Source organism: Epithele typhae (genome assembly GCF_022376455.1).
Source record: "Epithele typhae strain CBS 203.58 chromosome Unknown BXZ73scaffold_3, whole genome shotgun sequence".
In the NCBI taxonomy this organism is placed as follows: Eukaryota; Fungi; Basidiomycota; class Agaricomycetes; order Polyporales; family Epitheliaceae; genus Epithele; species Epithele typhae.
This window is the reverse complement of record NW_025954194.1, coordinates 1,068,991-1,096,358: the sequence shown is the minus strand read 5'-3', so window position 1 is coordinate 1,096,358 and position 27,368 is coordinate 1,068,991. Positions and strand designations below refer to the sequence as shown.

General features: G+C 58.4%; 5 protein-coding genes across 5 annotated transcripts; 2 read left to right on the top strand and 3 right to left on the bottom strand.

Annotated features, from left to right (window-relative positions):
- Positions 1 to 1,468: 1,468 nt before the first annotated feature.
- On the top strand, positions 1,469 to 13,247 carry BXZ73DRAFT_96860 (vacuolar protein sorting-associated protein 13; the record flags this gene model as incomplete). The annotated part of the gene is made up of 49 exons (XM_048027184.1): positions 1,469 to 1,510; positions 1,569 to 1,641; positions 1,691 to 1,768; positions 1,819 to 2,034; positions 2,089 to 2,204; positions 2,275 to 2,379; positions 2,431 to 2,508; positions 2,581 to 2,646; positions 2,698 to 2,847; positions 2,902 to 3,105; positions 3,157 to 3,916; positions 3,973 to 4,066; positions 4,116 to 4,305; positions 4,356 to 4,850; positions 4,910 to 5,088; positions 5,147 to 5,526; positions 5,580 to 6,277; positions 6,328 to 7,182; positions 7,233 to 7,613; positions 7,671 to 7,787; positions 7,840 to 7,909; positions 7,959 to 7,987; positions 8,039 to 8,353; positions 8,403 to 8,688; positions 8,740 to 8,808; positions 8,859 to 9,012; positions 9,061 to 9,260; positions 9,320 to 9,440; positions 9,492 to 9,637; positions 9,686 to 9,712; positions 9,769 to 9,836; positions 9,887 to 10,200; positions 10,251 to 10,365; positions 10,419 to 10,445; positions 10,498 to 10,689; positions 10,740 to 10,772; positions 10,832 to 11,075; positions 11,135 to 11,215; positions 11,265 to 11,400; positions 11,464 to 11,607; positions 11,653 to 12,107; positions 12,160 to 12,241; positions 12,291 to 12,357; positions 12,413 to 12,486; positions 12,539 to 12,594; positions 12,644 to 12,699; positions 12,751 to 12,783; positions 12,835 to 12,925; positions 12,979 to 13,247. The coding sequence occupies 49 exons, from the start codon at positions 1,469 to 1,471 to the stop codon at positions 13,245 to 13,247; spliced, it is 9,231 nt and encodes a 3,076-aa protein (XP_047882728.1).
- A 548-nt stretch (positions 13,248 to 13,795) lies between these two features.
- Positions 13,796 to 18,351, bottom strand: BXZ73DRAFT_87282 (DENN domain-containing protein; the record flags this gene model as incomplete). The annotated part of the gene is made up of 10 exons (XM_048024502.1): positions 13,796 to 14,473; positions 14,533 to 14,771; positions 14,798 to 15,067; positions 15,174 to 15,694; positions 15,755 to 15,886; positions 15,960 to 16,201; positions 16,256 to 16,569; positions 16,639 to 17,341; positions 17,401 to 17,827; positions 17,972 to 18,351. The coding sequence occupies 10 exons, from the start codon at positions 18,349 to 18,351 to the stop codon at positions 13,796 to 13,798; spliced, it is 3,906 nt and encodes a 1,301-aa protein (XP_047882727.1).
- A 1,247-nt stretch (positions 18,352 to 19,598) lies between these two features.
- Positions 19,599 to 21,905, bottom strand: BXZ73DRAFT_39840 (uncharacterized protein; the record flags this gene model as incomplete). The annotated part of the gene is made up of 5 exons (XM_048018461.1): positions 19,599 to 20,704; positions 20,755 to 21,256; positions 21,307 to 21,623; positions 21,673 to 21,692; positions 21,742 to 21,905. The coding sequence occupies 5 exons, from the start codon at positions 21,903 to 21,905 to the stop codon at positions 19,599 to 19,601; spliced, it is 2,109 nt and encodes a 702-aa protein (XP_047882726.1).
- A 223-nt stretch (positions 21,906 to 22,128) lies between these two features.
- On the top strand, positions 22,129 to 24,126 carry BXZ73DRAFT_96857 (uncharacterized protein; the record flags this gene model as incomplete). The annotated part of the gene is made up of 6 exons (XM_048027183.1): positions 22,129 to 22,271; positions 22,338 to 22,615; positions 22,668 to 22,710; positions 22,761 to 22,818; positions 22,880 to 23,923; positions 23,986 to 24,126. The coding sequence occupies 6 exons, from the start codon at positions 22,129 to 22,131 to the stop codon at positions 24,124 to 24,126; spliced, it is 1,707 nt and encodes a 568-aa protein (XP_047882725.1).
- Positions 24,127 to 24,314: 188 nt separating this feature from the next.
- On the bottom strand, positions 24,315 to 27,348 carry BXZ73DRAFT_39637 (P-loop containing nucleoside triphosphate hydrolase protein; the record flags this gene model as incomplete). The annotated part of the gene is made up of 7 exons (XM_048018422.1): positions 24,315 to 24,680; positions 24,736 to 25,173; positions 25,225 to 25,885; positions 25,945 to 26,562; positions 26,617 to 27,032; positions 27,091 to 27,205; positions 27,257 to 27,348. 7 exons carry the CDS (start codon positions 27,346 to 27,348, stop codon positions 24,315 to 24,317), a joined length of 2,706 nt encoding a protein of 901 aa, XP_047882724.1.
- Positions 27,349 to 27,368: the final 20 nt, after the last annotated feature.

Here is a 27,368-nt window from a genome sequence, read left to right as displayed (position 1 = left end):
TAACCCAGGGCATGCCGTTCGAAAATCTTACAGGGTGCAAAATCAGTCGCTCAGATCTTCAACAGAACCACCTTACACTCATCATCCACCGCGCGACCGTGGCGGACCGTATCTCATCGCCGAGAATCAGATTTTGGTCGGCTTTCGGAACCGGGACCCTGCTACAAATTCTTCTCTCACAAGGCCCGTCCCAAACCGGACGTCCAAGCACAGGCAGAACTCGCCTTCCCTTCCTACTACGGAAAGTGACTGTCAGGGACGATGCTACTGCGTCCTGTCCCAGCCTCGTGCGTTCCCAGCACAAGGTAAATGGCCTGATGTGGCGGAATCGCCGAGATTATCTGTTTCGGTACCTGGCGACCCCAGTACTGGGACCAGGAATCCTAGCTGCGTGTTGCACACTTGCTATCTCTGTCACCTACGATGAGACCTTACCAGTCGATGACAGAAGAAGTTCCCGGTTTTTACCTCGCCTGAACGCCCTCCTCCCTCCCTGATCAAATGTCTCCTTGGTCATCACTGCTCCTTTCGTGTTAAAGGGCATTAGATTAGGGAGATTGTAGTATGCGTCCTTGCTAAGGTCGCGTGTCGAACGCAAGTATCACGGTTGGCGCAGGAGCAGGATCTCGCGGCCAGGATAATCCCGGCGCATGCCTCACCGGCAACTGAAGCCCTCAGGAGTCGTGTCTCGAAAACCCGGTCCCTTTTTCTAGTCCCCGTCCTCAAATCTGCCATTCGCGCCTCGTTTCGCCGTCGGACCTCATGTATCGCACGGAGCGCCTGACGTCTCGACGGAACTGCGGAAATGCCGATGCCGAAAGACCAGCCTCCTGGAAAATCAACCTCCAGGGCGCAGGGCTGTGCGGCGGCGTTGAGGGATGGTCACGAGGGCAGGCTCACCGCAAGTATGCCGTCGGTGTGCTCGACGCTGTACCGCGACGCTAGTGAGGACATTCTAGTCGGATGATGGTGGGACCCGGGAAGATGGGTCGATACTGCATAAGAGCCTGAAGTTTGAAAAGGGGATGAGCATCTCTCCGGAACTGTATCTCAGTAGTCAGGCTGCTAGGTAACGTTTACTGGTGTTTCCGGGGTTCACTACTCACCAGGTACTACGCCATCAAGGTGTGCTCACGGCACCACAGGTGATCCGCCGGGATGCGGTCTTCGCGCTGGAAAGCAATTTACCTCAGACAGACCGAGTGGACCACCCTTGTCGTCGAGTCTGAGCGTGGATGGAGATGGCAAGCGCCGACGGGCGGGCGGCCAGAACGGCCCTAAGGCCCGCTAGACGCACGTTGCATGGCATGACGTACGTACGCGACCGCGACCGCGCGCGATCACAGCCGTGCACTCCTCTGCGCGTTCGGTCCTCCAACTTGCTTTCCCCCTACATCTCGCTTGCGTTCTCCACCCCTTGTTATTATTGCTGCAGCCGGCGTATTCTAACGGCACTCACGTCCTCATCATGCCTTGGTGGTCGGACCCCGGCAAGGAGGTCCTGAACATCGTACGTTTCGCCTTCGGTTCGCTTGTCTCCGTTTCGCTTAGCCCGCTCCTGCGCTCAGCTGTTCAACCGCGTCCTTGCCCCCTATGTCGAGAACTTGGACATGAACCAATTGAACTTTGGAATAGGACAAGGTCATATCCTTCGTTGCAGTGCATCTCCTCGTCCTCACCCCGCGCGCAGGCCAAATCACTTTGAATAAATTGCATCTGAAGAAGGGCGCGTTAGACAAGTTTAGGCTGCCGGTAGACGTCATTGATGGTGAGTGGATCTAGCTATGTGCCGCTCCACCGTGTCGTGAACGTGTGCAGGCCACCTGGGGAAGCTGTCCCTCTCCCTCCATTGGATGAACCTCGGGAACCAGCCGGTGGAAGTCCTTGTCGAAGATGTCTACCTCCTCGTCGTCCCTTCCGCCCAAAATGCATACGATGCCGAAGAAGAGGAGCGCCGCATGCAGGCCGCTAAATTTGAACGTCTAGAGAACGCCGAGCTGCTCAATGTCCGCACACGAGCGGATGCAAGCCCAGGTTAGCAGCCCGCCCCGAAGAGACGTCCAGAGCGGCGCGCTGAGACGTTCACAGACAACGCGCAGTCGCAGGGCCTCGTTTCCTCGCTCGTGACGAAGATCATCAACAACCTGCAGATTACTGTAAGGAACATCCACATTCGGTATGAGGACAATATGAGCGTGCCCGGGGTGAGCCAATCGTTCTCGCGGCGGCCGAGCGAACTCGTGTGCTTAATGTCGGACTATGCGCCCCGCATAGCATCCGTTTGCGGCCGGCATTACTCTGGCCGGCTTCACTGCAGTCTCGGTCAACGAGCTTTGGCAGCCCGCATTCATCGATAGCAAGGCCGGCGCAGTGCACAAGGTACGACTGCGCGCCTGGGAACCAAGAGGAGATGAACTTACTTTCGCGCAGCTTGCACGTCTGGAATCTCTGGCCGTCTATTTCGATACTGATTGTCAAAGTCTAGCCGGACTTCCGTACGAGGAGTTCGTGAAGAAATTCACAGCGCTGGCGAGTATCATGAGCACGCGCTTTTGATCATCTCTGACACTATTCTACCAGATTTCAAAAGGCAGTCGCCTCTCACCTCACCAATTCATCCTCAAACCCGTATCCGGAGAGGGCAAGGTGAGCAGCACGCCGAATCAGTTTGGCAACCTATTGCTGAATCCTGGGTAGATCATCATCAATCATCAATACGACAAAGAACACCCTCATTTCGATATAGCGCTCTCGTTCGACGAGATCGGCGTGCTGCTCGATGACAACCAATACCGAGACGCCATCTCTCTCGTCGACATGTACCACTTCTACATTCGACAGCACCAGGTAAATATAGCTCGTTTTTGTCACTGGAATCTCACGCACTGAACTCTCTCACAGTACCAGAAATATCGCCCAGCCGCGACAGCGCTGCAGGAGAATCGGCCGAAGGCCCTGCTCCAATTTGCCACCACGGCCATTTTGGATGAGGTTCGCGAACGCAAGCGGAAATGGACGTGGGCATACTTTGCCGAGCGCCGAGACGATCGGCACCGTTACATTGACCTATTCAAGCGGAAGCAGTTGGGTTCTCTCACTCCAGCGGTGAGTCTAGGGAGATCAGTTCAGGTGACAGTTGTCTCATATCACCCTCAGGACGCCGGCATGCTGGAGGCTTTAGAGCGGAAGCTTTCATACGACGATCTTCGATTATACCGGTCCATTGCTCGTTCCCAGCTCCGCAAGGATATGGCGACACGACGAAAGCTGGAAGAAGAGCGGAGGCGTCGGGAGCCGCAGAAGCAGCAGTCATGGTCCACGTGGATATGGGGTTCGTCTGAATCTGGGCCCAGCAACGACGAGGCCGGCTTCTCGGGCGAAATGACGGACGAGCAGCGGCGCGAGCTCTACCAAGCGCTCGACTTCGACGAGAAGGCCGCGCTCGCCGAGTCGCTCGACACCCCGCGTGATGCACTCAAGGTGCGCGTGAAAGCCCAGCTCAACCGCGGCTCGTTCGCGCTCAAGACGGATCCACACGGCACGAACACCGAGATCATCTCCGTCGTGTTCGACATCTTCCAGGCGACGTTCCTGCAGCGCCTAGACAATTTCGAAACGTCGCTATCCCTCGGCGGGTTCGCCGTCCGCGACGGCACGACGAAGAACACAGAGTACCCGCTCATCGTCCACGTACAGGAGAAGCGGAGCCAGAGCGATGTCGTCAAGACGCTCCCCGTTGAGAACGCGCTTCCTGGCATGCCTGACCCGTTCTTTTACCTCAAATTCGAGCGCAACCCGCTCGACGAGCGCGCGGACAGCGCATTGACGGTTCGCATGAGGTACATGGAGATAGTGTATCACAGAGGATACGTCGAGGCGGTCTACAAGTTCTTCAAGCCACCGAGAGCCAGCTCGAGTCTGTCGAAGCGCTTCTAGATGTTGCAACTCAGACTTTGGAGAGCCTCCAAAAAGAGACGAGGATTGGTCTCGAGTACGCGCTGCAAACCCACAAGACCATCGACGTGCAGATGGACCTCAACGCGCCGATCATCATCGTTCCTGAAGGGTGCGTGCACTCAGGAGCTTCACTCTGGCACAAACTAATCATCATCTAGTGTGACGACAACGCAATGCAAGCACCTACTGATTGATGCGGGTCACATTTCCATTGTCAGCGAACTGGCCAGCAAAGAGTCGGTCCGAGAAATTCACGCCAAGCGGAACAAGAAGTACACCCAGGCCGATTACGACCACCTCGCGTCAATGATGTACGATCGCCTTTCCGTCAAGCTCGAAGCCGCTCAGGTGCGTTTTAGTGTCTAAAATCGACGCGTGCGTACTGATGACGAGTTCAGTTCTTGATTGGCGATGACCTCGACTCATGTCTAAAAGCCCTACGGTCCAAAGAGCAAGACAACCTGCACCTACTCGAGCGCACGAATTTCAACCTGCAGGTCCAGAACTCGATCGTCCCCACCGCGTACAGCCTAGCACGCTTCAAGCTTTCCGGGCACCTTCCGGTGTTAGAAGTCAATATGTCGGACACCAAGTACAAGGCTCTGATGCGCCTTATCGACGTTGCCATCCCGCACTTTGACGACGGTGCAGCAGAAGCCCGAGCTTCCTCCGTCGAGCGACCCACGATTGCGCGACGACGCCACATGTCGACTGCCTTCAAGATTCCCTCCGGCTTCTTCGGCTCGGCCTCGGATGAGCTCGCCATCGAAACCGACGATGAAGACGCCCATGCCACGGCAGACTCTGTGACAAAGCTGAGGGCCGATGGGATGACGGAAACCAAGGATGACGCGGACGATGAGTTCTTCGTAGCGGATGTCGGAGCGGCTTCCGTGAGTCGAAGTTCTTCTTATGGTACTGAAGAATGGGTGACCTCATCTCCTTTCGTCAGGATCCCGCGCTCCATCAACATGTGGTCGAAATCGACTTCAAGGTCGACACGCTGCGGGCCTCGCTGTACAAATCCGCGTCTGACGGGACGGAGAAGCCGTTGGGCAATGTGGCTTTCCAAGGTTTCGGCCTCACGTACTCAATGGAGAAGTTCGTCATGAAGGTAGATGTCAACCTCAGGTAAGCGGTCTACAAGGCCCAGCCACTGGCATTCTAAAATTGACGTGTAAACCCTCAGGTCGCTGTCGATGCACGTGAACCAAGTCGGGAAAGAGCCTCTGGAGTTCATGTCCTCTGCTGCTGGACCGACGGAGGACGATCTGCTCATCGTCAAATACGCCCGCGTGCAGCAGACGTCGCCGGAGTATCAGCAAGTCTACGAGGGTATTGATCAGAACGTGAACGTCAAAATCTCCACCTTCTTGTTCCGTGCGGCGCCGGAACCTGTCGTGACCTTGTACGACTTCATCATGACAACTTTCGTCCCAAAAAACAATGGGAACGTGCAGGTCAACTCTGCCCCGGGTACGCCCGAGGGCGGAACTCCGGAGGCCGTTGTGACGTCTGACCCGTCGTCTGGGAAGATAAGGGTGCTGTTGACCCTAGAGGGCATCCAAGGTGCGTTCGGTGATTGACATGACCGCGTGAACAGACACTAACTAGGTATGCAGTATTCCTAATCAACGATGAGGTGCAAATTGCGACACTGTCCCTTTCGACCGCATATGTGGCGATCCTTCTTCGTTCAAATACCATGCGTATCAACGGTCGCTTGGGCAGCCTTGCTCTCAATGATGATTCGCCCATTCAGACCGCCTCTGCCGACTTCAAGCGCATTCTCTCCATCGAGGGCGACAACTTCGCGGACTTCACTTATCAGACGTTTGACCCGAACGATCATGAGACGTACGCAGGCGTCAAGTCCTCCATTTCATTGCAGACCGGGTCGCTCAAGGTGCATTACCTGGAACACACTCTGCATGACGCGTACTTCTTCATGATGAAGCTGGCCAAGCTGAAGGGTCTGTATGACGCAGCCACCACTGTCGCCGTGCAGCGGGCTTCCGAGATCGAACGCATGAAGTTTGACGTGTCCATCAGCACTCCAATCATCGTGTTCCCCTCCGACGCCCAAAAATCCCTTGACGTACTGACACTGCGACTGGGCTCGTTGAAAGCACACAACGCTTACGACGATGACGATAATCGCACCATTGCTGGTCTGCATGGTATTCAGTTGACGTCGCGGGTGGACAATGCCGGCCTGCCTGCGGAACTCAAGCTCGTCGACGACATCAACATCGACGCCCAAGTCACCCAGAAGGCGAACATCGATCGCTCAAATGACCTTGATTGTCCTGACACAGAGGTCATTTTAGTTCAGTCATCCGGATCCTACAGACACTGACATCACTACAGGTCTCTGTCAAAATATCTGACGTCCGGCTCCACCTCACCCAGACACAGTACTGTTTGGTCATCGCTCTTCTCCAGTCCATCCCCAAGGTCTTCGCGGATGTTCCTGATGCGACATCTCTCACCACTCCCACTCTCCCTTCGTCAGTGACCGCGTCCGACATCCAAAGCCGCCACGACAGCACGACGGAGAGCTCGGTTACACCCGTGGACCTCCGTCCAGAGCTAGCGACCCATCCTTCAAGCGGCGCGGCTCGCCCGTACACTACACTAGACCTGGTGGTCACTATCGGCGCGGTTAAACTCCATCTCTACGATGAACACGCCACGACTCCAGAGAACGTCAAGGAGCATGGGATCGCTAGATTCACTCTAGGCGACAATAGTCTTCGCTTCAAGATGCTATCCCACGGCGCCATGGAGGCTCAGATCGTCCTGAAGTCCATGATGATGAACAACACTCGCCCAGGGAATTCGAAGTTCCGGGAGATTATGCCTGCGGCTCAACACGATCGGAACCAGGTCATGCTCCTGTACACGTCCTCTGGCGGACCGACAAGTCAAAGTCTTGCTATCCTGACCGTCGACTCACCGGAGGTCATCTTCGCCATCGACCCTGTGTTCGCCCTTTTGGAGTTCTTTACCAGCGCTTTCTCCTCTTCTCCTGCCCCATCGCCCGACGTCGAACAGGAGACCGCAGTCACTCAAGTTGCACATCCTTCCCAGCCGTCCAACTCGAGCACGTTTGATTTCCGGTTTGATCTGCATGACGTCTCTGTCAGCATTCTCGAGGACGACGCGATGATCAACACCCAGGCGATCCGACTCACCGTCAAGCAATTGCTCGTGTCTCAACAGGTTTGTAGCTTTGGCTGCACTATACTTCCCTTCTGATGGAGTTATTTCAGGGCATCTTCGCTGTGAGCGTGAAGCAGGTCGGGATGTCCTTGACTCGCATGGGAAAGCCCGCGGAGAGCGTGCGGTTCCTCGATGACATGGACCTTACTTTCACCCTAGACAGTCGCTCCGGAGAAGCGCACCAAACGACCAGCATCGAGATCACTGCGTTGCCGATCGTCTTCCGTGCATCGTACCGCGACATCATGCTCATCATGGCCATCGTCAACAAGGCCATCGCGCTCTACGGCAATTCAACTCAGCAGCCAACCGAGGACAAGTCTGAGGCTAAGACGCTCGGCAGACCTCAGTACCAGACCCGTAGAGTGTCGAAGCCTACGATACGCTCTCAACCTGTCGGAAGTGCGCGTGTGATCATGAGCAAGGAGCAGGTGGGTCTCGTTCCAGAATTGATGTTTTGAAGTGATGTTCTTACCTGTTCCCTTTAGTTCAAAGGCTCGTTCGAAGGATTCCGCCTAGTTCTCATCGGCGACCTGCACGAGCAGCCTCTTTTGCATCTAAGAGTCAAGCCCTTCATACTCGGCGCGAAGGATTGGTCTGGAGAGGTCGCTGGCCAGTTGTTTCGTCCGTCGCACTCTCACCTGACACTGTCTCCAGCTTCAAGCTACGTCCACGTTGTCAACCCACATCAGCTACTGGAACTTGACGAACTCCCACTGGGAACCTTGTGAGCGACACGCTCGTCGTACTCTATATTTGGCTTACAGTGTCCCTAGTGATTGACCCTTGGACTTTCACGGCGAACGTATGTACGCTACTGTTAGTTCACATTCAAAGCCACTGACTTGACGGATAGATCTCTAAAGAATCAGCCGTCAGCGGTATGAAGCTGTCAATCAATTCCAACCAACGCCTTGACGTCAATCTCACGATGACCTTTGTCGAGCTTGGCCTGTCGATGATGTCTATGCTCAGTACAGAAGGCGAACACATGCTGGAGAAGGCCCGTGGGATCTACGCGCCTTACAAGATTTGGAACCGGACAGGCTATCCGATCTTTATTTGGTCTGACACTGAAGGAGGCGAGTCACACAAGGAGACCAACACGAAGCAAATTCCAGCGGGCAAGACGATCGACTGGAGATTCAACGACTGGAAGACTATGCGTGAGGTACGACGATAATCTTGTCCTTCAATGGGATGTTGCTAAATTTTACTAGCACGTCTCGTCGAGCGGTCACAACAGCATTGGAGTACAAATTGTCGGCAAGCAGTGGGAGCACCTCCGAAGTGTTCCGGTAGACCGGGAGGGAGAGTACACGTTCTCGCTCAGGCCTCACACTGGCAAGTTTCCTCATCGCCTGGTATGTGAAGTCAAGGTTCAAGGGAATGTCAAGTTGGTGGAGCTCCGGTCGACATACAAAGTTGAGAATCACACTCTATACCCCTTGGAGCTGACGCTTGTGGACGAGACGGGTCAACCTGTGTATGCCGTCGAGAAAATTGGTATGTCCACTTGAACGGCCTTGTTTGACGTATATATTTAATGTGTTTCAGTGCCTGGTCAAGACTACTCTCTTCCAGTCGACGCTGTAAGCCAATGCCGCGTGCGCATCCAGCCTGATCGTACGTTCCCATCCTTTACACCCGTATGTGATGCTCACCATCAGCACTAGAGGGCTTCGGATACAAGTGGTCACCAGCGGTGCGGTGGGAGGACCTCATCGCTAAGCGCTCCTTCACTCTGCGTTGTCCTCACACGGACCAGAACGAGGCTGCCTTCCGATTCCAAGCGTGGGCAGAAGCAGATGCGAACGACATAACCTCTAGGTACCTTAACACATATCTTCCTTCACCTTGTACTCAAGGGCTCTACAGGAAGCTGCCTCGGATCACTCTCAAGCTGAGAGCACCCATCGAGCTCGAGAACCTCCTCCCCTATAACTTGGAATACCGGATCTACGACAAGGATACGGACCAGAATTGGAGGAGCTACCTGCGAAAGGGAGGGGTCATGCCCGTTCATTCTGTCGAATTGGGTCACCTCATCCTGCTCAACGTACAAGTGCAGGATACAGGTGATTGTTGGTCTGTAATCGCGCCTGCGATATTTTTGACGTGGACTGGGTATTTACAGTCTTCAAGCCGAGCGACTTCGCAATCATCAACACCGATGCGAACTCCGACTTCGATGTGGAGAGTAAACTGGTTCTGAGAGACGCCAACGGCCGCAAGTTGGACCTGAGGTTGAACTACATGTACGTGCATGACACTGGTGGTCCGTTATCGTTCTGATTAATCGCACCTAGACACTATCCCAACTCCGGAGGCTCTTTCAAGGTTCAAGTGTACAGCCCTTACATCGTGCTCAACAAGACGGGCCTGCCGTTCTTCGTGAAACCGGCACGTACACGCATCGGGGCTCCTATAGCGATTGCTGGGGACACGCGTCCAGGTGAGTGAAGCATTCGCTGCCTCCTACTTGCCCTGAGATTGCTTTTAGAGGTGCTCTCGACAACGGCGCCGTTCCGTAAGTAGTCATCGTGTTTATCTTTCGCCACCGTTTCTGTTAACCATGCTGCATAGTTCTATCCCACCCCAACGACAATGGCAAAGACTTCGCCTTCAAGATCGGAGATTCGTCTTGGTCCCAGGTATGGTTATGTGTGTGCAGTGCAGCGGGGACGCTGATTCATATCATCAGGGCGTGAGCCTCGATGCCCCAACCGCTGACACCAGGCTTGTCATGCCTCACCAGAGTCAGGGGACGGAAGAGATTCAAGTCGGGCTGTCGTGGACAGAAGGTCTCGGCAAGTATAAGCTGTCGAAGGTCATAACTCTGGCGCCGCGATTCATCATCAAGAACAACTTCTCCAAGTCTCTCGCCTTCAGGGAACATGGATCCGCCCCGCGCGGACGTTCTACCGTCGAACCAGGGGAACGCGTTCCCTTTCAGTTCATGCGGGTGGGCGAGGACAAGCTGCTCACTGTCGCTTTGCCCGGTCTCAACGCTCTATGGTAGGGCGGAAAATCTCATGAGATAGAAGCATTGCTGACCCCCTCGTAAGGTCGCCGCCCATTAACTTGGAGGACATCGGCACCGTACACTTCCGTCTTCCCATCGCCGACAAGCAGATGCGGTTGATGCGGGCCGAGGTCAAGATCAGTGGCTCTACGATCTTCGTATACCTCAGCGAGGCGACCGAAGGCTGGCCATTCACCATCGAAAATAACAGCGACTACCCCTTCACATTCTCCAGACCGTAAGCCGAGTCCAAGCGTGTCGGACGTACCACTGACTTCGCGACTGAATAGGACCAGAGCCGAGTTAATGCACCGCCAAATGCGAAGCCACTGCCCACCTACACAGTGCAGGCGAAGTCTGGCGCCAACTACGTATGGGACCAGCCAGCGGCGCGAGACAAGAGGATCGTACTCGCATATAAGGGCTCTCGTAGAGAGCTGGACATCATGGAGATCGGAGACCTTATTCCCTTCCGCTTTGCTGTGAGTCATGCCCACCGTATCGAGATGACAGTCACCTCACCGGCTTGCAGGGAGATGAGGGTTCTCGCATCGTATCCCTGGACGTGAGAGCCGATGGGCCAAGGCAGATCTTGAGCATCAGCAACTACATCGCAGAATTCAGCTTGTACAACCCAAGCGTCGCAATACCGGTCAGATCATGCGACAAGATTCAGTTGCAAGCAGTCAAGAAGCTTTCGAGGCAGTGCAGGAAATTGCCGCGCCCACTATCAGCGTTGTCTTGGATCTTCACGGTCTCGGAGTGTCACTCGTGAACAAGAGAATGGTCGAAGTCGTCTACATGTCCATAAACTCGTTGAAGTTCGACTACTCAAACAATCCTGTCTCCCAATCGGTCAACCTCTCCTGTGGCAACCTTCAGATCGACAACCAGTTGCACGATGCCCTCTTCCCAGTCGTCCTGCAGCCCACTCCAATCACCAAGAGTCGAAGACGGTAGCGGCCCTTCCTACTGTACAAGTTGCAGTCATCTGGTTGAATGACCAAGGTTTGTGGTCTGTCTAGGAGTCGTCGCACGTGCTAAGTACATTCCGCAGATCATGGTGTATTTTTCGTCAAGTATTGTTCGATCCTTCTGCAAGCCCTGACAGTAGAAGCGGATGAAGATTTCCTCTTCTCTGTGTACGACCTCACTAAGCTCACGGGGGCGTCATGGGACGCTGCTCAGGAAGAGTATGTATCCTCTCAATCTCTCCCTCCCCCGGGTACTGCAAGGTATCATTAACGAGTATAAAGTGTTCTGCTCCAGCAGCCAGAGGACATTCCTGAACCGCACGGCACGTCGCAAGGACAAGATCTGTACTTCGAGGTCCTCGAGTTGCAGCCGATCAAACTGTCTATCTCGTTCATGCGCACGGAACGCATTAGTGGAGAAGAGAAGTAAGCAACATACTTTTGGGTCGAAACAACGCTCACCGTCTGCAGGCTGAGCCTTCGCAATCCCATCGCTGTTGTCCTCAACGCGATCACCATGGCTATTGGAAACGTCAATGACGCGCCTTTGGAGATGAACGCCTTGGCCATCAAGGATATGCGGCTAACACTCCCTGATCTCCAGGAGCGCATTACGCACCATTACCGCCAAGAAGTCCTCCGGCAACTGTACCGCATCCTTGGCTCTGCAGACTTTATCGGGAACCCTGTCGGCCTGTTCACGAACGTTAGCTCCGGTGTCGCCGACATATTTTACGAGCCGTTCAATGGTGTCGTCATGCACGGGAACAAGGACATCGGCATCGGTATCGCCAAGGCATGTCATTCATCAGCTCCCATACAGCTCCTGGGGCTAATTGTGCAACAGGGTGCGGCGAGCTTCGTGAAGAAGACTATCTTCGGGGTCTCAGACAGTTTCACCAAGTTCACTGGCGCAGTCGGAAAGGGTGAGACAGCCCCTGTGGTCCATCTTGTTGTGACATTAACATGGTCTTGCAGGCTTGTCGGCAACGACTTTCGACTCCGATTATCAGCTCCGCAGGCGCATGAACCAGAGACGGAACCGTCCTCGACACGCAATGTACGTGACATAAAGTTTTGTCTCGGGATGCGAATGACGTGTATTGTAGCTATGGTGTGGCCGCCGGGGCTGAGGCATTCGCAAGTAGTGTTGTCAGTGGTGTGGAAGGTGTTGTCGTAAGTCCAGTATGGTCATACGGCTATCAATGCTGCTCATGCGATGAATATTCAGCTCAAGCCCATCGAGGGCGCCGAGTCGGAAGGCGCGAAGGGCTTCTTCAAGGGCGTCGGCAAGGGTCTCATCGGGTGCGTGTCAGAGCATTCTGCCGGTGTACATACGAACTGAAATATACAGCAGCGCCGTCACGAAGCCCGTCATCGGGGTGTTCGATCTCGCATCGAACGTCGGCGAAGGTACCCTGTTCTGCCTCGAAGCCGCAGAAGAAGCTCACATAGCCTGTAGGGATCCGCAACACGACTACGGTCTTCGATAATCCGGCACGAGATCGCGTTCGCATGGTAAGTCCTTCCTCTCTAGATCAACTAGCTGCCGCTTACAATCAAGCGTAGCCTCGGCTGATTCCCGCGGACGGCGTACTGGTGGTAAGCCGTGCCCTATGGCACTACGGGTCGCGACACTCACCCATTGTTTAGCCTTTCTCCGAGCGCGAAGCTCTCGGTCAATACTGGATGAAAGACTTGGACCATGGCGCGTTCCGCGGAGAGACATACGTCGCGCACATCAGTGAGCTCTTGAACTATGGAACTGTAATCAAGAGCTCATACAAGGTCCCTCAGACCTTCCCGGAGGCGACAACGTCGTCTTGCTCACCACGACCAAAATCATCTCCTTCTGGTCGAACAAGCTCAAGCTCGAGTGGGAGCTTCCCTTCACGCAAGTCCAGGGCGTCACGATAGAGGACGCGGGCATCAAGTTCGCGCACAAGGCTGGCCGGCAGAACGACCGCTTCGTCCACATCCCCGACAAGCCCTCCCAGACGTGGTTCTTCGGGCAGGTCGCATCGGTCGTGAAGGCGTTCAACGCGCGGCGGAGGATGGACTCATGATTGCAGGACGGAACACAGTAGAAGTTTCACGCAGCACATACGCACGCATCTTGGATTCTGACGGGCAGCGTCCCTCTCTCTCGGACATCGCGGACACGATTACGCTGTATTGCTAGACCGAAGTACTGTAATGCTATATGTACCATGCAAAACGCACCCGCGAGTGAGAACGGGCGAATGTGCAGGGCGTGTGTAGGGTGGGAGGGACAACAGCGGGCGGGTCCCAGAACGAAGTCGACTGGCTATGTAATGCAGGGGCGTCGAAGCAAGGACTGTAATGACAAACAAGACAGACATGGGACAGAACGGGGAACGAACGACACGCGGCCTATGAGACAAGGCAGGACAAAACGGGACGGGTGGAGCCAGACGGGACGAGCGGCATGTAAACCGCGGCCGAGACGAGAGCAAAACTGGGCAGGGTAGCGAACGAAGGCCGGAGCCACAGGTTGGGGGAGGAGGCATACGGGGTCGCGGGGGATCAAAGCGAGATATAGACATAAAGTAAGAGAATAAATACCCGGAAGGCACCAAGGACGCCGGCGAGCTCATCGCTCACGCGCGCCCGCCGACGGTGTCCGCGCTATCGCGCGACTTGAGCCGCTGGCCGTAACGGACGTTCGTTGCGGTGCTTGTGCTGAAGTTGCGCTCGCGGCCCTTAGGGCTCGCCGCGCCGGGTCGTCGCGCGCGCCGAACTCGTCGAGGTGGTGGTGCCCGGCGGCGACCGTGGTGGGCGTGCCCTCCTGCTCGCCGTCGGTGTCGCGGTCGTAGATGGAGCCGTAACTGCCGCGCGGGCTGGCCGAGTACGCGCTCTGGAAGTCCGTCTCCTCGTCGTCCGTCGCGATGCTCGTCGCGCCCGGAGTCAGGCTCGGCGTCGATGGCGTCACGAGCGCGGAGAGGGACGCGTTCGACGGGATATTGCGCACGTTTCCGCGCCGGTCGAGAGTCTCCTTGGAGGTCACCACCGACGGGCGAGCGGGGCGCTCCTTGGGGTCCACCTCGGTTTTGGACTCGCTCTCCGAGACGTAGAGGACGGGGACCTTGGGCGAAGGCACCTTTGGGTGGGGCGTGGTGTGGCCAGTGGTCGACCCGCCCAAGCTGCTTTTCCTGCTGTGGGGCTTGGCGCGGCGAGCGCGGAACCGGCTGGTCGCCTCCGACAGCTCGCTCTCGCTCGGCTGACTGTCCAGCGAGCGGCGGTAGGCCTCGGGGCCCATCGCGTTCTCGAGCTGCAGATGATCCATGTCAGCACACGAAAACTCACTATAGACCAAGAAACGCAACATACCTTGCGCTGGATCTCGCGTACTTTCTGCGCGATCTTGTCGCTCTTCTGGCTGATACCTTCGTCGACGGCCTTCATGTTGTCGCCCTCGTCCCCGGCCGAGAATCGCTTCTTCTTCTTCTCCTCCCGCCGCTTCTTCTCCGCCTCCATCTCCTCCTCATCCTCCTCCATCACTGTTCCCGTCACGCGCTCCGTCTTGACCAGGAGGTCGTCGCCGTTCGCGAAGCTCTCCGCAGCGTCGACTCGGTGCTGAACGACCTGAGCGGACGCGCCGGCATCGGGTGCCGGCTCGCGTCGCTCGGGCGGCGGTACGTGCTCGGCGCCGAGCGCGACGACATCCGGCTCGACGGCCGCGAGCCTCCGTAGTCCGAGTCGTCGACGTCGACGTCGACGGCCATGTGCACGAGCGCGCGCTCGATCTGGGCCTCGACCTCGGCGATCATCTGCGCGCGTTCCTCCTCCATGCGCTCCATGTTCTCGCGCATCTCCTCGAGCTCCGTGAGGGCCGACTTGTGCGCGGTTTCCGTCTCGCGCAGTTCTGCGAAGGGCGGGGAAGACCGGTCAGCGTCCCGTCGGAGGGCGGAGATGACGAAAGGGAAGGGGACGGGGCGCGCGAGAATGAGGAAATGGTTCGCGGCACTCACGGTCCTGCAGCTTCATCTTCTCCGCCGCCGTCAGGGTGATCATGCTCGACAGCCGCTTCGTCTCCCGCTGCTCCTTGTTGATCTTGCCTCGGAGATCGCTCGCCTCCACGCTCAGCTTCTCCGCGTACTGCTCGAACGTGACGAACTTGTCTCGCCAGAGGTCGGACTCGGTCATCAGGAAGTTGAGCCGGCGGGAGAGACGGCCGATCTTCGTCTCGAGGTCGTCCCGCGCGTCGACGAACGCGGACGCGCGCTTGCGGATCGACAGCTGGATGTGCTGCTCCGCGACGGTCAGCCTGGGCGGCGCGCGCACCGCGCCGAATGAGGAGATCCGCTTCAGCAGTGACGGCTTCTTCATCCTGTCCGCCAGCACGCCGTCGAACGCCTGGATGATCCGCGTCGAATGCCACCACTCGGGCGGCTTGACCATGTCCGCGACTGCGGTCGATGCGGCACCACGCTTCGCCTGGATCTTGCATACCGGGCGGAAACGACCTGCGGGGAAGGCCTCTTTGAACTCACTGCAACGACGAAGAAGCGGTTAAGCGTATAGCACAAGCAACGCGCGGCGGTACACCAACCTGGGCACGCAATGATCGGGATGGTAGTGAGGTTCGAACGCAGCAAGTAGCTTCTGCCGGTAACGGTCGCGCTGCTGCTTGGTCGAGATGGCACCCGGAGGGGGCGACGCACAGTTCAGGTAGTTGATGTCCCTGGGAGTGGAACGCGACACAAAAGTCAACTCCCTCGGGTCACAAGGACTGAGACGGAGATAACGGCACTCACAAGTCCACGACGCACACCTCCGGAGGAGGGCGCACCGCGTGGCGCGACTCGGTGGCAAGACCGATAATCCACGGGCCGGGGTCCTCGATGTAGATTTTGGCATCGCGCGAGTGTACCGCGGAGAGCGCGACACCGCTCCAGGCGCGCAGCTCGACCAGGTACTTGACCGTGAGCACGGCGATGCCGAGCATGGCGGGGTGCCGAGAGAAGAAGAGGATACGGCCGGTGGGTGCTAGGGCGATCTGACGGCATGGGTGATAAGTCACGCGAGCGCAGCAAAGGACAGGAGGATTTACCTCGCAGATGGTCAAGATGTTGTCGATGTTGAGGCACTTGAACAACGGCCACATGGTGAAGTTGACATCGACAAGCCCACGCCCGAAGTCGAGACCACCAGGGAAGCGAGCGACGACTTCGAGGCTGGTCTCTGCACCGTTGCTCGCCTGCGACGAGGCGTCGAGGCGAACGAGCTCGCCAGGCCGCGGAGCTGAGTGAGAGAGGATCTTGGAAATCTGGAGTGTATGAGACTGCACATCTTTGGAAAAGCGCGCCCAAGACAGCGTGAGATAGTCGCGCATCAAGTCATAGATGGGATAGCGCGAGACCAGGGCTGCAAAGAGAAAGAACCGCGGTCAGCGCTGCGCCGGCACCATCTTCACGGTCAAGGCGCTCCACTCACTCAACGCGTACGGCAGCCAGAAGACGGCGTCGCCGGGCAAGAAGAGCGTGCTCTCGCCCGGCGTGTGGCCCACGGTGCTGGCAACCTCGTAGTCGCTCTCGCTCACCGCCCCGCCCTCGCCGTCGGTCTCCATGTCGGTTTCGGCATCCGTGCCCGCGCCCGCGCCCCACGGGCCCCGCGCGCTCATCTTCGCTCGCCGACGCGCATGCAGGGTCGGGTCGCCTCCGCCGTCACCGTGCCCGCGCCGACGCGACGCGACGAGACTTTGCGCGCTCTCCTTGCGCGCGCGGTTCGCTTCGAGCGTGCGCCGGATGGCCGCTGTCCGCTCAGCGTCGGCGTGCGACCAGACAGTCAGGCACACGCCGTGATATGTGACCTGCGCGTTGTTCCCCCCGCCAACGCCGGAGCCGAGATCGTTCCCTGACCGCGGGTTTGGAGTGTGCCCGTTCGGAGAGAGGAAACCCGAAGACGGGCCCAGGTAGGCCGAAGAGGGGCGGGCTCTCGTGAACGGGTCGTCCGTGTACGGGTAAGCGTACGACGACACGTCGGTGTTCGTTGTCAAGACCGAGGCGCGCAGCATGTCGGTGGACGGACTAGTAGCGAGAGGCGTTGAGGGCGCGGGTAGGGTGAACGTGAAGTTGTGCACCGTCGACGCGGGCTGCAGCGTGGACGCGATGATTTCGACCTCGCGCGTGAAGGACAGCTGACCGGGGGCACTCATCAGCGGGCCGCTCGGCGGGAGTAGAAGCAAGGTGAGCGTACCTTAAGTGCCTTGGAGAGCATCTTTCCGATATCCTGCTTGCTGAGATAGCCCGACGAACTGAACGTCGTGCCGTTGTCGTCTTTGCGGCCACCCTTCTTGCGCTTCGTGCCTCCTCCGCCGGCGCCGGGGCTGATGGTGCTGCCTAGCACCTCAGGACGCCACCAGCGCCCGACGGCGCCCTCGCTATGGTTGAGACCCATGACAGAGTCAGAGTCCGCCAGGGTCCATGTATGCGGGCTCTTGGGGAGGCCAGAGACGACGTAGAGGGAAGCGAGCGGCATGGAGGGCCCAGAAGAGGAGGGCGGGGGTGCGCTCACCGAGGCCGGGGCAGAACGAGCAGACGCGAGCGAGTTGCGGTTCGAGGCAGGGATGGGTTCCATGCTCTGGCGGTGACGGATACCCAGGACGCGGGCAGCCTTGTCGCGGCTGGAGACAACGGCGGTGTTGTTGTCAGCAGGGACGTTGGCGTCGACGGTCACGTAGTCTAGGTCGTTCTCGGGGACTGAGACGAAGGAGGGAACGGAGGGCTGGCGAGAGACGGAGGACTTGCGGCCGTGGCTAGCACTGGACCGCGGCGCAGAGTGGTTGTTGAGAGAGGAGGTGTGTTGGAGGCCGGGGCCGGATCCGGAGTCGTCCTTGTTGGCTCCGCTTGCGGAGATGGTGATTATCGGGTCAGGCGCTGGGATCGCCCGGCCACCGCGGCGGCTGGTGGACGAGCCGCCGCCTTCGGTACGCGAGCGTGCACTGCCGGTCGAGCGCAGGCTCAGGCTCGACTTTTGCGCGGTGGGCCGGCGGGAAAGGAGCGAAGCGGAGTTGGACGTGGGTTTTGTGGACTCGTCGTCGGTGCCGCGAGAGGTCCTGGAGTGCCTCTCGCTAATGGGCAGCCCGGGACTGGCAGACACGGCGAGGGGCTGGACGGGAGGGTTGGCGCGAGTACGAGGACTGGACATCTTGGAGAACGGGTGGGCCGTGGCGCGAGGTAGACGGGGAGGAGTTGGGTGGGTGGCGGAGACGGGAACGAGGGAAAAGAGAGCGCGAGAAAAGGTGCTCAGCTGGCAAGCCTGGACGACCGCTGGAGGGCTGAAAGGAGGGTGGGGTAAGGACAGACGGACAGCCTAGAATAGAAGTCGTCGGCAGACAGAGCGGGCGAGCGACCCGACAGAGGATCCGGAGGACGGAGGAGGAGGGAGCGGTGAAAGAAGAGGGACACCGTGCGCGGCTTGTAGTGCTCGCACGCGGAGCTGTTTAGACTGGGAGGTCGGTCTCTGCCAGCTAGTCACGAACGTATAAGCGACCGGCAGTTTAGAGGCAGCGTGGAACCATTAAGCGATTTGATCACCCTGCGTCGCATCCCAAGAGAGAGATTCCACGGTTATACGGCCATTTCCGTGGAGCACACACGCTTTCTGCATACCCACGGCGCGCGCGCCCCGCGACGCACCCTGAGAGCAAGCGGGGGCCGCTATGCGCCCGCGCGCGGAGCAGAGGAGGTCGCGGAGAGTGCGCGAGAAGAGAGGCCGAACCAGGTTTCGGCGCGCGCGAGATGTGGAACAGGGCGGGCCAGGGCGCGTAGACGCTTGATGGATACGCGATCACGTGTGCGGCGCCGCGCAGGTTTCGCGTTACGGCAGATCGCGATCGGCTATATTGCCCGCTCCTACCGCGCCGGACGCACTTACATAACCGCGCACCTTCACCACCTCGCCCGCCTTGCACCCACGCGCGCCTCTCCACTAAACTCCCGCCGAGGCGCGCACCCTTTTCGAACCGTCCCGCGGCGCGTTCCCGGCGCCCCGGGACCCAGGATCCTTGCAGCCCGCCCATCACACGCTATCACACGTCGACCTCATATCGACCTTCTGTCTCGAAACATGCGCGCGAGCTGTGAGCACGTCGGTTCGGTCGTAGCCGCCCTTTTCGTTTTTCTCGCGTTCTGATCATCATTGTGCGCGAAAGTGCGCGCTCGCGAACTGCCGGTCTTTCGTGAACATGCCGCCCGGATATGAAGCAAACAGGGGGCGAAGGTAGCCATCGTCCATTACACTATTATATGTGCCGGGGTGTGCGACGACGGTCTACAGTAACCGTAGACCCTGGGGTATCGAGTTGGTGTTCCAAAAACAAGTAACATCGGCGGTCTACTACGGCCGCAGCCGGGATGAGACTGACCGTGCCCGCGCGCAATCGCTGGGCCCGCTCATCTCCCCGACTCTGCATGGAACACCCCCCGCAGCCACGTCCACGCGCCCTGGGCCTGCGATCCTCCACCGCCCTCACCTTCGTGCCTCGCGTCTAGCGCACCTTCACTGTCTCCCCGCTCAAGGTCCGTGCCATAAGGCAGCCCACTCCCCGCCACCGCTGCCGCTGTTCTCCGCTCTGCGTCCCCCTCGCTCACCACCCGCCGCATCTTGAGCGGCGATCGCGAGTTCGGCATTCCCCTCCCTAGCTTCCCCGCGCCCCCCTGTTCGCTCTCTCCTTCCTGCCCGCCTTGCTCCGTCCCGGTTCCACTCGCGCTCCCCATCGTCAGGCTCCCGCTCATCGCGTGCCCGCTCGCCGTGCCCAGTCCGCTCGCCGTGGGACGCCGCCGCCGCTCGCGCGGGACGATCGAGAACCCAGGGCTGATCGGTGACAGCCCGATCGAAAAGCCGCCGATGCCCGAGTGGTTAGGCGAGAGCGGGTTCAAGAACGGCGGCGATGACGGCGGGAGCGTCGCCCCGCCCATCGTCGTCCTCCGCCGTCGCGTGCCAGAGCCCGTGACGCCGCTCTGGTAGTCTGACAGCATGTCATGCTCCGCGCCCGTGCTCGTCGTGAAGGCGGAGAGAGAGCGCGGTGGGGGAGAGGCGAGTAGCGCGGTGTCGGTTTGTAGGCGGCCGTGCCCGCCGGGCGTGCGCCGCTTCGAGTGCGCGGGGCTGACTGGTAGTCGAGGGGAGAGTTGAGGGGCAGGTGTTGGTGTCGGCGGTTCGGTGACGATCTCCAAGGGGGGAGAGCGACCTCGGGAAGTCTCCACGATGGATGCTTCGTCCATAGGCAGGGGCTCATCTTCGTACGGCTCGTCGTCCCGCCCTTCAACGTCGATGTCCTCATCGGCACTCATAAGCTCCGTTGGCGGATCCCCAGATGTCCAGGCGCCGATATCGACACCTCGACCACCCTCGGGAGGGAAACTGATGATCCAAACACCCGCCAATAGGACAGCGATGCCGAGAAGGACCAGCAAGAGACAATAGGTCGGGAGCTCCGAGAATTCATCGAAGTACACGAGTCCGTTCACGATCGACGATAAATTGTAGAAGCAGAATGCGACTGGTCATATGTTAGTATGAAGCCATTCAACAACGCGATTTCACACTCACGGGGGCAAACTAACGTGGGGTCGGCGAGGACTAAGCTCTTGTGCATGTACCAGAGCTGCAGGAGGGCGAAGACAACCAGGGCTATCACCAGCATCCATGCTTGCCACCTCCAGAACTGGTTGTCTCCTCCCAGTGTGAGCAATAGTAGCTCAACACCGCTCTTGGCGAAAAGCAGGCACATGCCTGAGAGGATGCCCGAGATGGAGGCATACGAAGACGCGAGGAATAAGGGTGTGCGTGGGGATCTTGCGGTAAATGATAGCGGGCTGGTGATCATGGAACTGATAGAGGTGGAGGGTGAAGGTGACTTTGAGCGGGGATGAGGCTTGCGGTCAATGAGGGGAGTGCGTTCGGTGGGAGATGAAGGGTCCAGCGCATGGCTCGCGGTCGTGGCGATCGTGAGGACAGAAGGTGCGGTAGCAGGAGCAGCGAGGGGTGATAGAGGAGGGGTAACATCCGCAATCTTGAAGCGACGTGCGTATGAGTACTCCACAATGTGGGTCTAGGACGAAGTCAGCGCATACCCATGCGGCACAACGTAGAGATACTCACCGTGGCCAGGACGACTAACACAACGACTCCAAGGAGCGAAAAGTAGGCTATGAAAGCCGGCCTGCTGAAGAGACGGAGAAGGTCTTCAAGAGAGTGGGTAGGCTCCGGCAAAATGCCGAAGATAGCAATGAGCACGGCGCCGCCGGCGATGAGGAGAGTGCCAAGGACCATCCATGGGGAGAACACATCGCCAAGAAGGAGGCGGGCGAAGAAGGCGTTCCAGAGGAGAGAGACGGCACCGAGGGGTGCAAGGATGACGACGGGGAGGGACGCGATCTGGACGACGGATCCAAATAGGTTGGAGGAGATGAAGACGGCTGTAAAGACGTGAGCAAATGGAGACGATCGACCTGCGAGCAAACACACCAAATCCAAGAAGCCAGAGACTGAATGGGCGTGAGCTGCGGACATGAGGGACGGGAAGGAGCAACGCACGGCCTTCTGGTCTCGGGCTTCTGCTCCTCCTCTGGCAGGGCTTGGTTCAGTACATGACTCTTGCGCTGGATGGTGAGGCCAAGGGACTGGACAAAGGAGGCGAGGAGACCGATGACAATGCCGACAGGGATGGAGACGGTGGGTTCGCCGTCGCCGACGGTCATGAAGGGAAGGTTGTGGGTTGTGAGCGAGCACTGGCAGGCCGACTGAGCGCTGAGCGCTGAGCTCCTACACGCTTGAGCGGTGCGTGAGGCCATATAAGGGAATGCACGTGCGGGACATTGAGCCCTTGGGGCGCCCAGTCAGACAGAGTCCTCGCGCGTCAACGTCGCACACTCATCGCGCCCCGCTACGGTCCCCACCTTGGCATACCAGCTGCGCGAGGTCATGAGCTACGAGCTACTGCTCAAGGAGCCATTTGGGCCTTTCCGCGAGCATCACGCGCTCACTCCCGAGACAAGGGGTACTACAGCAAACCGTCCAGTTGCCCTCGACCAGCTCATCTTGGAGCAGGATGGGTTCATTACAGGGTGCGCCTCATGTGTATGCCACCCTCTCTGTCTTCCTCTCACATGCATTTGGACCTCCACCCGTAGATTATCTGAGTGCGAGCTGGACCAGCAGGTGGAGTTTTCCGACAAGCCTAAGAGCAGAGTCCGTTTTCAGGGTATCTTGACCATCCAGTCCTTGGACTGGCTTACTCGGTCTGCATTTGCTCATATTGAAGAGGAACTCCAGAAGCGAGACCTCTCCGCGCGTCGATCCGCCTCCCGGAGCACCCTCACCCTCGCCTCTGTGTACCGACACCATGAGAGCAAACTGAAGGTGATCATTTATGGTGTCAAAAATCTCCCTGCCAATTATTTCACTGCAAGTAGGCATGCAAAATACCTGCCCAGTCCATATCATTGACAACCCTATCTCAGCTCAACATGTCCCCAATGGTCTAATGATTGTGTCTTCCCAACAGTAAGTCATTTCATGTCTCCAAGTGGTATCTATTACTCACAGCAGAACAGTAAGCGAAGATATGCTGTGACGTCAATGCACCCACAGACCTATGAACTTAGCCGCAAGGTGAGCCCACCCATCTGCCATGTCCCGACTCCTCCCAGGGTACTAACAAGCTGACTTGCAGTATTTTTCCCGCTGGAGCCTCTTCACGACCCTCCAAGACATAGTCGCTTTAGATGCTGGGAACAACACATACAATGCAAACAAAACCCCACTCAAAGACCGCACCCCCGACTGGTTCGCCCGTCTGTACATCAAGCACTTCACCAATGTGGGTGGGCAGCGCCAACACCGCACCATCTTCAGCAACTCCGATTCCGACCTTGAAGACACACCGGAAAGCTTGGTGCCAGGCCGAAAAATGCGCGGGGGGCGTGAGCACGTGCTCCGGCACGTTCCCTACACGGAGGTCCTTTCGTTCTTCACCGAACATGTCGAATGGGTCATCCGTCAGGAAACAAGACGCAAACGGGACCACCTGTTCGACGTCGACGTGTGGACCCGGTGGCTCCCCGTCGTCAAGAAGTACCGCTGGGAGGCTGCTCGAGAGGGCCGCCGATGGGGCGTGTGGGTCGGCGACCCGCTTCCGACGGACGAGCCAATGGAAGAGGACGAGCCCGTGCCACTCGCGCCCGCACGCGCCCGCCCCCGCGCAAAGCGCAAAGCGTCGAAGAAGGCGGACGAGGCCGTCTCCGCGCCGCCCGCCGCGAAACGCAAACGCACCGCCGCGGCGACCTTCACCTTCCGCACCACGCGCGACGGCCTCCCGCAGAGCACGTACGACTCGGACTTCTCCGTCGAGTCCGACGTGCCCCCGTCCTCGCGCGGGTCGACCCCGGAGCCGCCGCACTACACGGACCCGGCGGACCCGGCGCTGCTCGCGCTCCTCCCCTCGTCCTGGTTCCACCCGCCGCAGCCGAACAGGGCGGGCAAGTGGGCGTGCGACGCGCCCGGGTGTCTGTACGTGATCGACCTGTTCCGGCCGACGGAGGAGAACCTGTCCTCGCCCGAGATCCCGCACGCGGCGCGCGAGCGGCTGCGAAGCCAGAAGTGGACCTTGAAGAAAGACCATTCGTGGGTGCTGGACGCGTTTATCGCCATGACGAACGCGCACTACCTCGTGCACGCGGAGGAGTGGGGGATCGTGTTTGTAAAGGAGAATGGAAGGGTGAGTCTATACCTGTTCTGTTACTTTCAGTATGGCTGCATCTCATCAATCTGTTTCTCCAGGTGCGGATGCGATGGAAGAACGAGAGGAGCCATGCAGTTGCGCCTGAGGACCGTCTCCTGCAGCCTCGCAAAGATAATCGTCGTCCGCCTCCCCCCGTGATCAAACGAGAGGAGACGTCTCAACGATATGTTATTCAGTGATACAGTCTACAAGTCTGTCGTAGTTCTTGTTCGTCTGCTCCCACGGATTTTAGAAACGAAAGAAAAGAATACATTATGCTATTGTATGTACTTTTAGAGACGTGTGCGGCTAATGATACAACGGTCGTGTTCCCCATCCTAGATCTTTGCATTCATACAGTCCATTCAATCCCATTGCCACTGCTTGCTCAGTCCATCTCCTCGATGTCGATGTCGTCATCGGCGTCCCAGTCGACGTCCATGCTCTCGCCAGTACCCTCGTGGTTGGGTAGGATTTGGAGCCGGTTGTGCGGGCCATCGAAGTGGACGCGGACGACCTCACCGTCCCGGACACGCTCAGAAAGAATCATGACTGAGAGCGGGTTGAGGAGCTCCTGCTGGATTGCGCGGTTGAGCGGCCGCGCGCCGTACGCGGGCGTGTATCCGACCGACATCAGGTAGTTCTTCGCCGCCTCGTCGAGCTCGAGCCTGATCTTCCGGTCCGCGAGGCGTTCCTGGACCTCCTTCAGCCGGACGTCGACGATCTTCAGGACGTTCTGGCGGGAGAGTGTGCGCTGTGGACGGGCAGTGAGCATCAATCCGTTCAAATTCAAGGAAATGCACACTTACGTAGATGACAATCTCGTCGACACGGTTGATGAACTCGGGCGGGAAGTGGTTGCGGATCGCGCCCATGACGAGCTCGCGCGTCGAGGTCTTGACCGGACCCGAGCCCATCTCATTGAGGAAGACCGCGCCCAGGTTGCTCGTCATGATGATGACCGTGTTGCGGAAGTCGACGATGCGGCCTTGGCCGTCCGTCAGACGACCGTCGTCGAGCACTTGGAGGAAGAGCTGGTAAAACTCTCTTGACGCCTTCTCGATCTCGTCGATGAGCACAATCGAGTACGGCTTCCGGCGAATGTACTCCGTGAGCTGGCCGCCCTGGTCGTGACCGATGTAGCCCGGAGGAGCGCCGATGAGACGAGCGATCGAGTGCTTCTCTGAGTACTCGGACCCATCGATGCGGATCATCGCGTCGGGCGAGTCGAAAAGGAGGGTCGCGAGCTATAATACCATAGTCAGCATCACTAATTATATGCACAAGAAGAAACTCACAGTCTTGCTCATCAGCGTCTTACCGGTACCCGATGGACCAGCGAAGAGGAAGCTGGCGATGGGGCGGTTTGCGTTGCGTAGACCAGAGCGGCTGAGGCGAATCGCGTTCGCGACCGCCTTGACCGCCTCGGGCTGGCCGACGACGTTCTCCGCGAGGATCTTCTCCATGCCCAAGAGCTTCTCCTTCTCCGTGCTCATCAAGCGGGTCACCGGGATGTTGGTCCACCTTGCAACGATCTCCGCTATTTGGTCGGGAGTGACGGTATCCGTACCTGCGCCGCGGCGGGCATCCTCCTCGGACTTCTTCGCCTCGAGGTGGGTGAGCCTGTTCTGGAGGTCGGGGAGGGCGTAGTAACGGAGATCGGAGGCGGTCGCGAGATCGTAGCGGCGCTCGGCCTCGTCAGCTTTGGCCTTCACTTCGTCGATGCGCCGGCGGACGATATTGATCTCGTCGCTGCGCTGCTTCTCGGCTTCGTACGCGGCTTGGAGAGGGGTGAGCATGTCCTCGACGTCGGCGATGGCCTTGCGGGCGACCACGAGACGCTCCTTGGAGGCGTCGTCCTTCTCGCGCTCGAGGGCGTGGATCTCGACCTCGAGTTCGAGCTTGCGACGCTGGAGCTGATCGATCTCTTCGGGAGCAGTCTCCCGGGTTACGCGTACGCTATGAGGATGCCATCAGTATCTGGGGAAATGGGTGACGTGGTGACCGAGATCGCTTACCTAGCACAGGCTTCATCGACCAAGTCGATAGCGGAGTCGGGCAACCTCCTGGACGTGAGGTACCGGTGGGCGAGGGTCGCGGCTGAGATGAGGGAGCCGTCGAGGATGCGGACACCGTGATGAACCTCGTACTTCTCACGAATGCCGCGCAGGATGGAGATGGTCTCCGAAACGGTGGGTTCGTTCACGAGGACCTGGGCGAACCGACGCTCGAGCGCCGGGTCCTTCTCGATGTACTTGCGATATTCGGAGAGGGTAGTGGCGCCGATGCACCGGAGCTTGCCACGGGCGAGCAGAGGTTTGAACAGGTTGGCGGCGTCCATGCCTCCGCCCTCTGAGCCTTGGCCGGCCATGATGAGGTGGAGCTCGTCGATAAAGAGGATGACGCCGGTGCCGTCCTGGGAGGCCTTGTCGACTTCGTCCAGGACGGACTTGATGCGCTCCTCGTACTCGCCTTTGTACTTGGCGCCAGCCATCAGCGCACCCATGTCGAGGGAGTAGAGACGGCAGATAAGGGATGCGGGAACGTCGCGGTTGACAATGCGTTGAGCGAGACCCTCGGCGATAGCGGACTTGCCGACACCGGGCTCGCCAACAAGCACAGGGTTGTTCTTTGTCCTACGAGAGACATGAGCAACTAATTTAGGAACAGTGCAACAATATAAAATTTACCTTCTGCAAAGGATGCGAACAACGCGGCGGATTTCGTTGTCACGGCCGATCACGGGGTCGAGCTTGCCCTCCTCAGCGAGGGCGGTGAGGTCGGTGGCGTACTTGTTCAAGGCATCGAAGCCCTGCTCTGCGTTCTTGCTGTCGACGCGACGGTTTCCACGGATCTGTTCGAGGGCGGTCTTGAGGACTTTCTCGGTCATCCCCGCTTCCTTGAGGACGGGAGCAATCGAGGGGTCCTTGATGAGCCCGGCGAGAACGTGGTCCTGGGCGATATAGGAATCGTGCATCGTCTTGCGGAGTTTGTCGGCTTCACGGAGGACCTTCATAGCCGCCGAACTGAGCGAGATCTCGTCGGGCGGGGGTGATTGAGTGGGAAGCCGGACGATGAGCTTTTGGACACCCCTCCGAACAGTGGTCTGCATGGAGATAGGTCAGCATCATCGCTCACAATATGTTTTGATGAAAGCTACTTACGACATCGCCACCGGCCTTCTCAATGACCGATGCGAAAAGAGAATGTGAACCGGAAGTCGCGTTCGCGTCGCCCTGACCCTCGTTGAGGAAGACGAAGGCCATATGTGCGGGTGGACTGTACGCGGGGGTGAGCAGGTCAGACGCTAGAGATAATCGCATGACGTACATACCCTGTGCATTGGCATAGTCCTTGCAGAGCTGGATTGCGGCGGCAAGCGACTCCTGAGTCTTGTCGGTGAAGTTCATAGAAGATGCCATGATCAAGGAGGAGGAAGAGT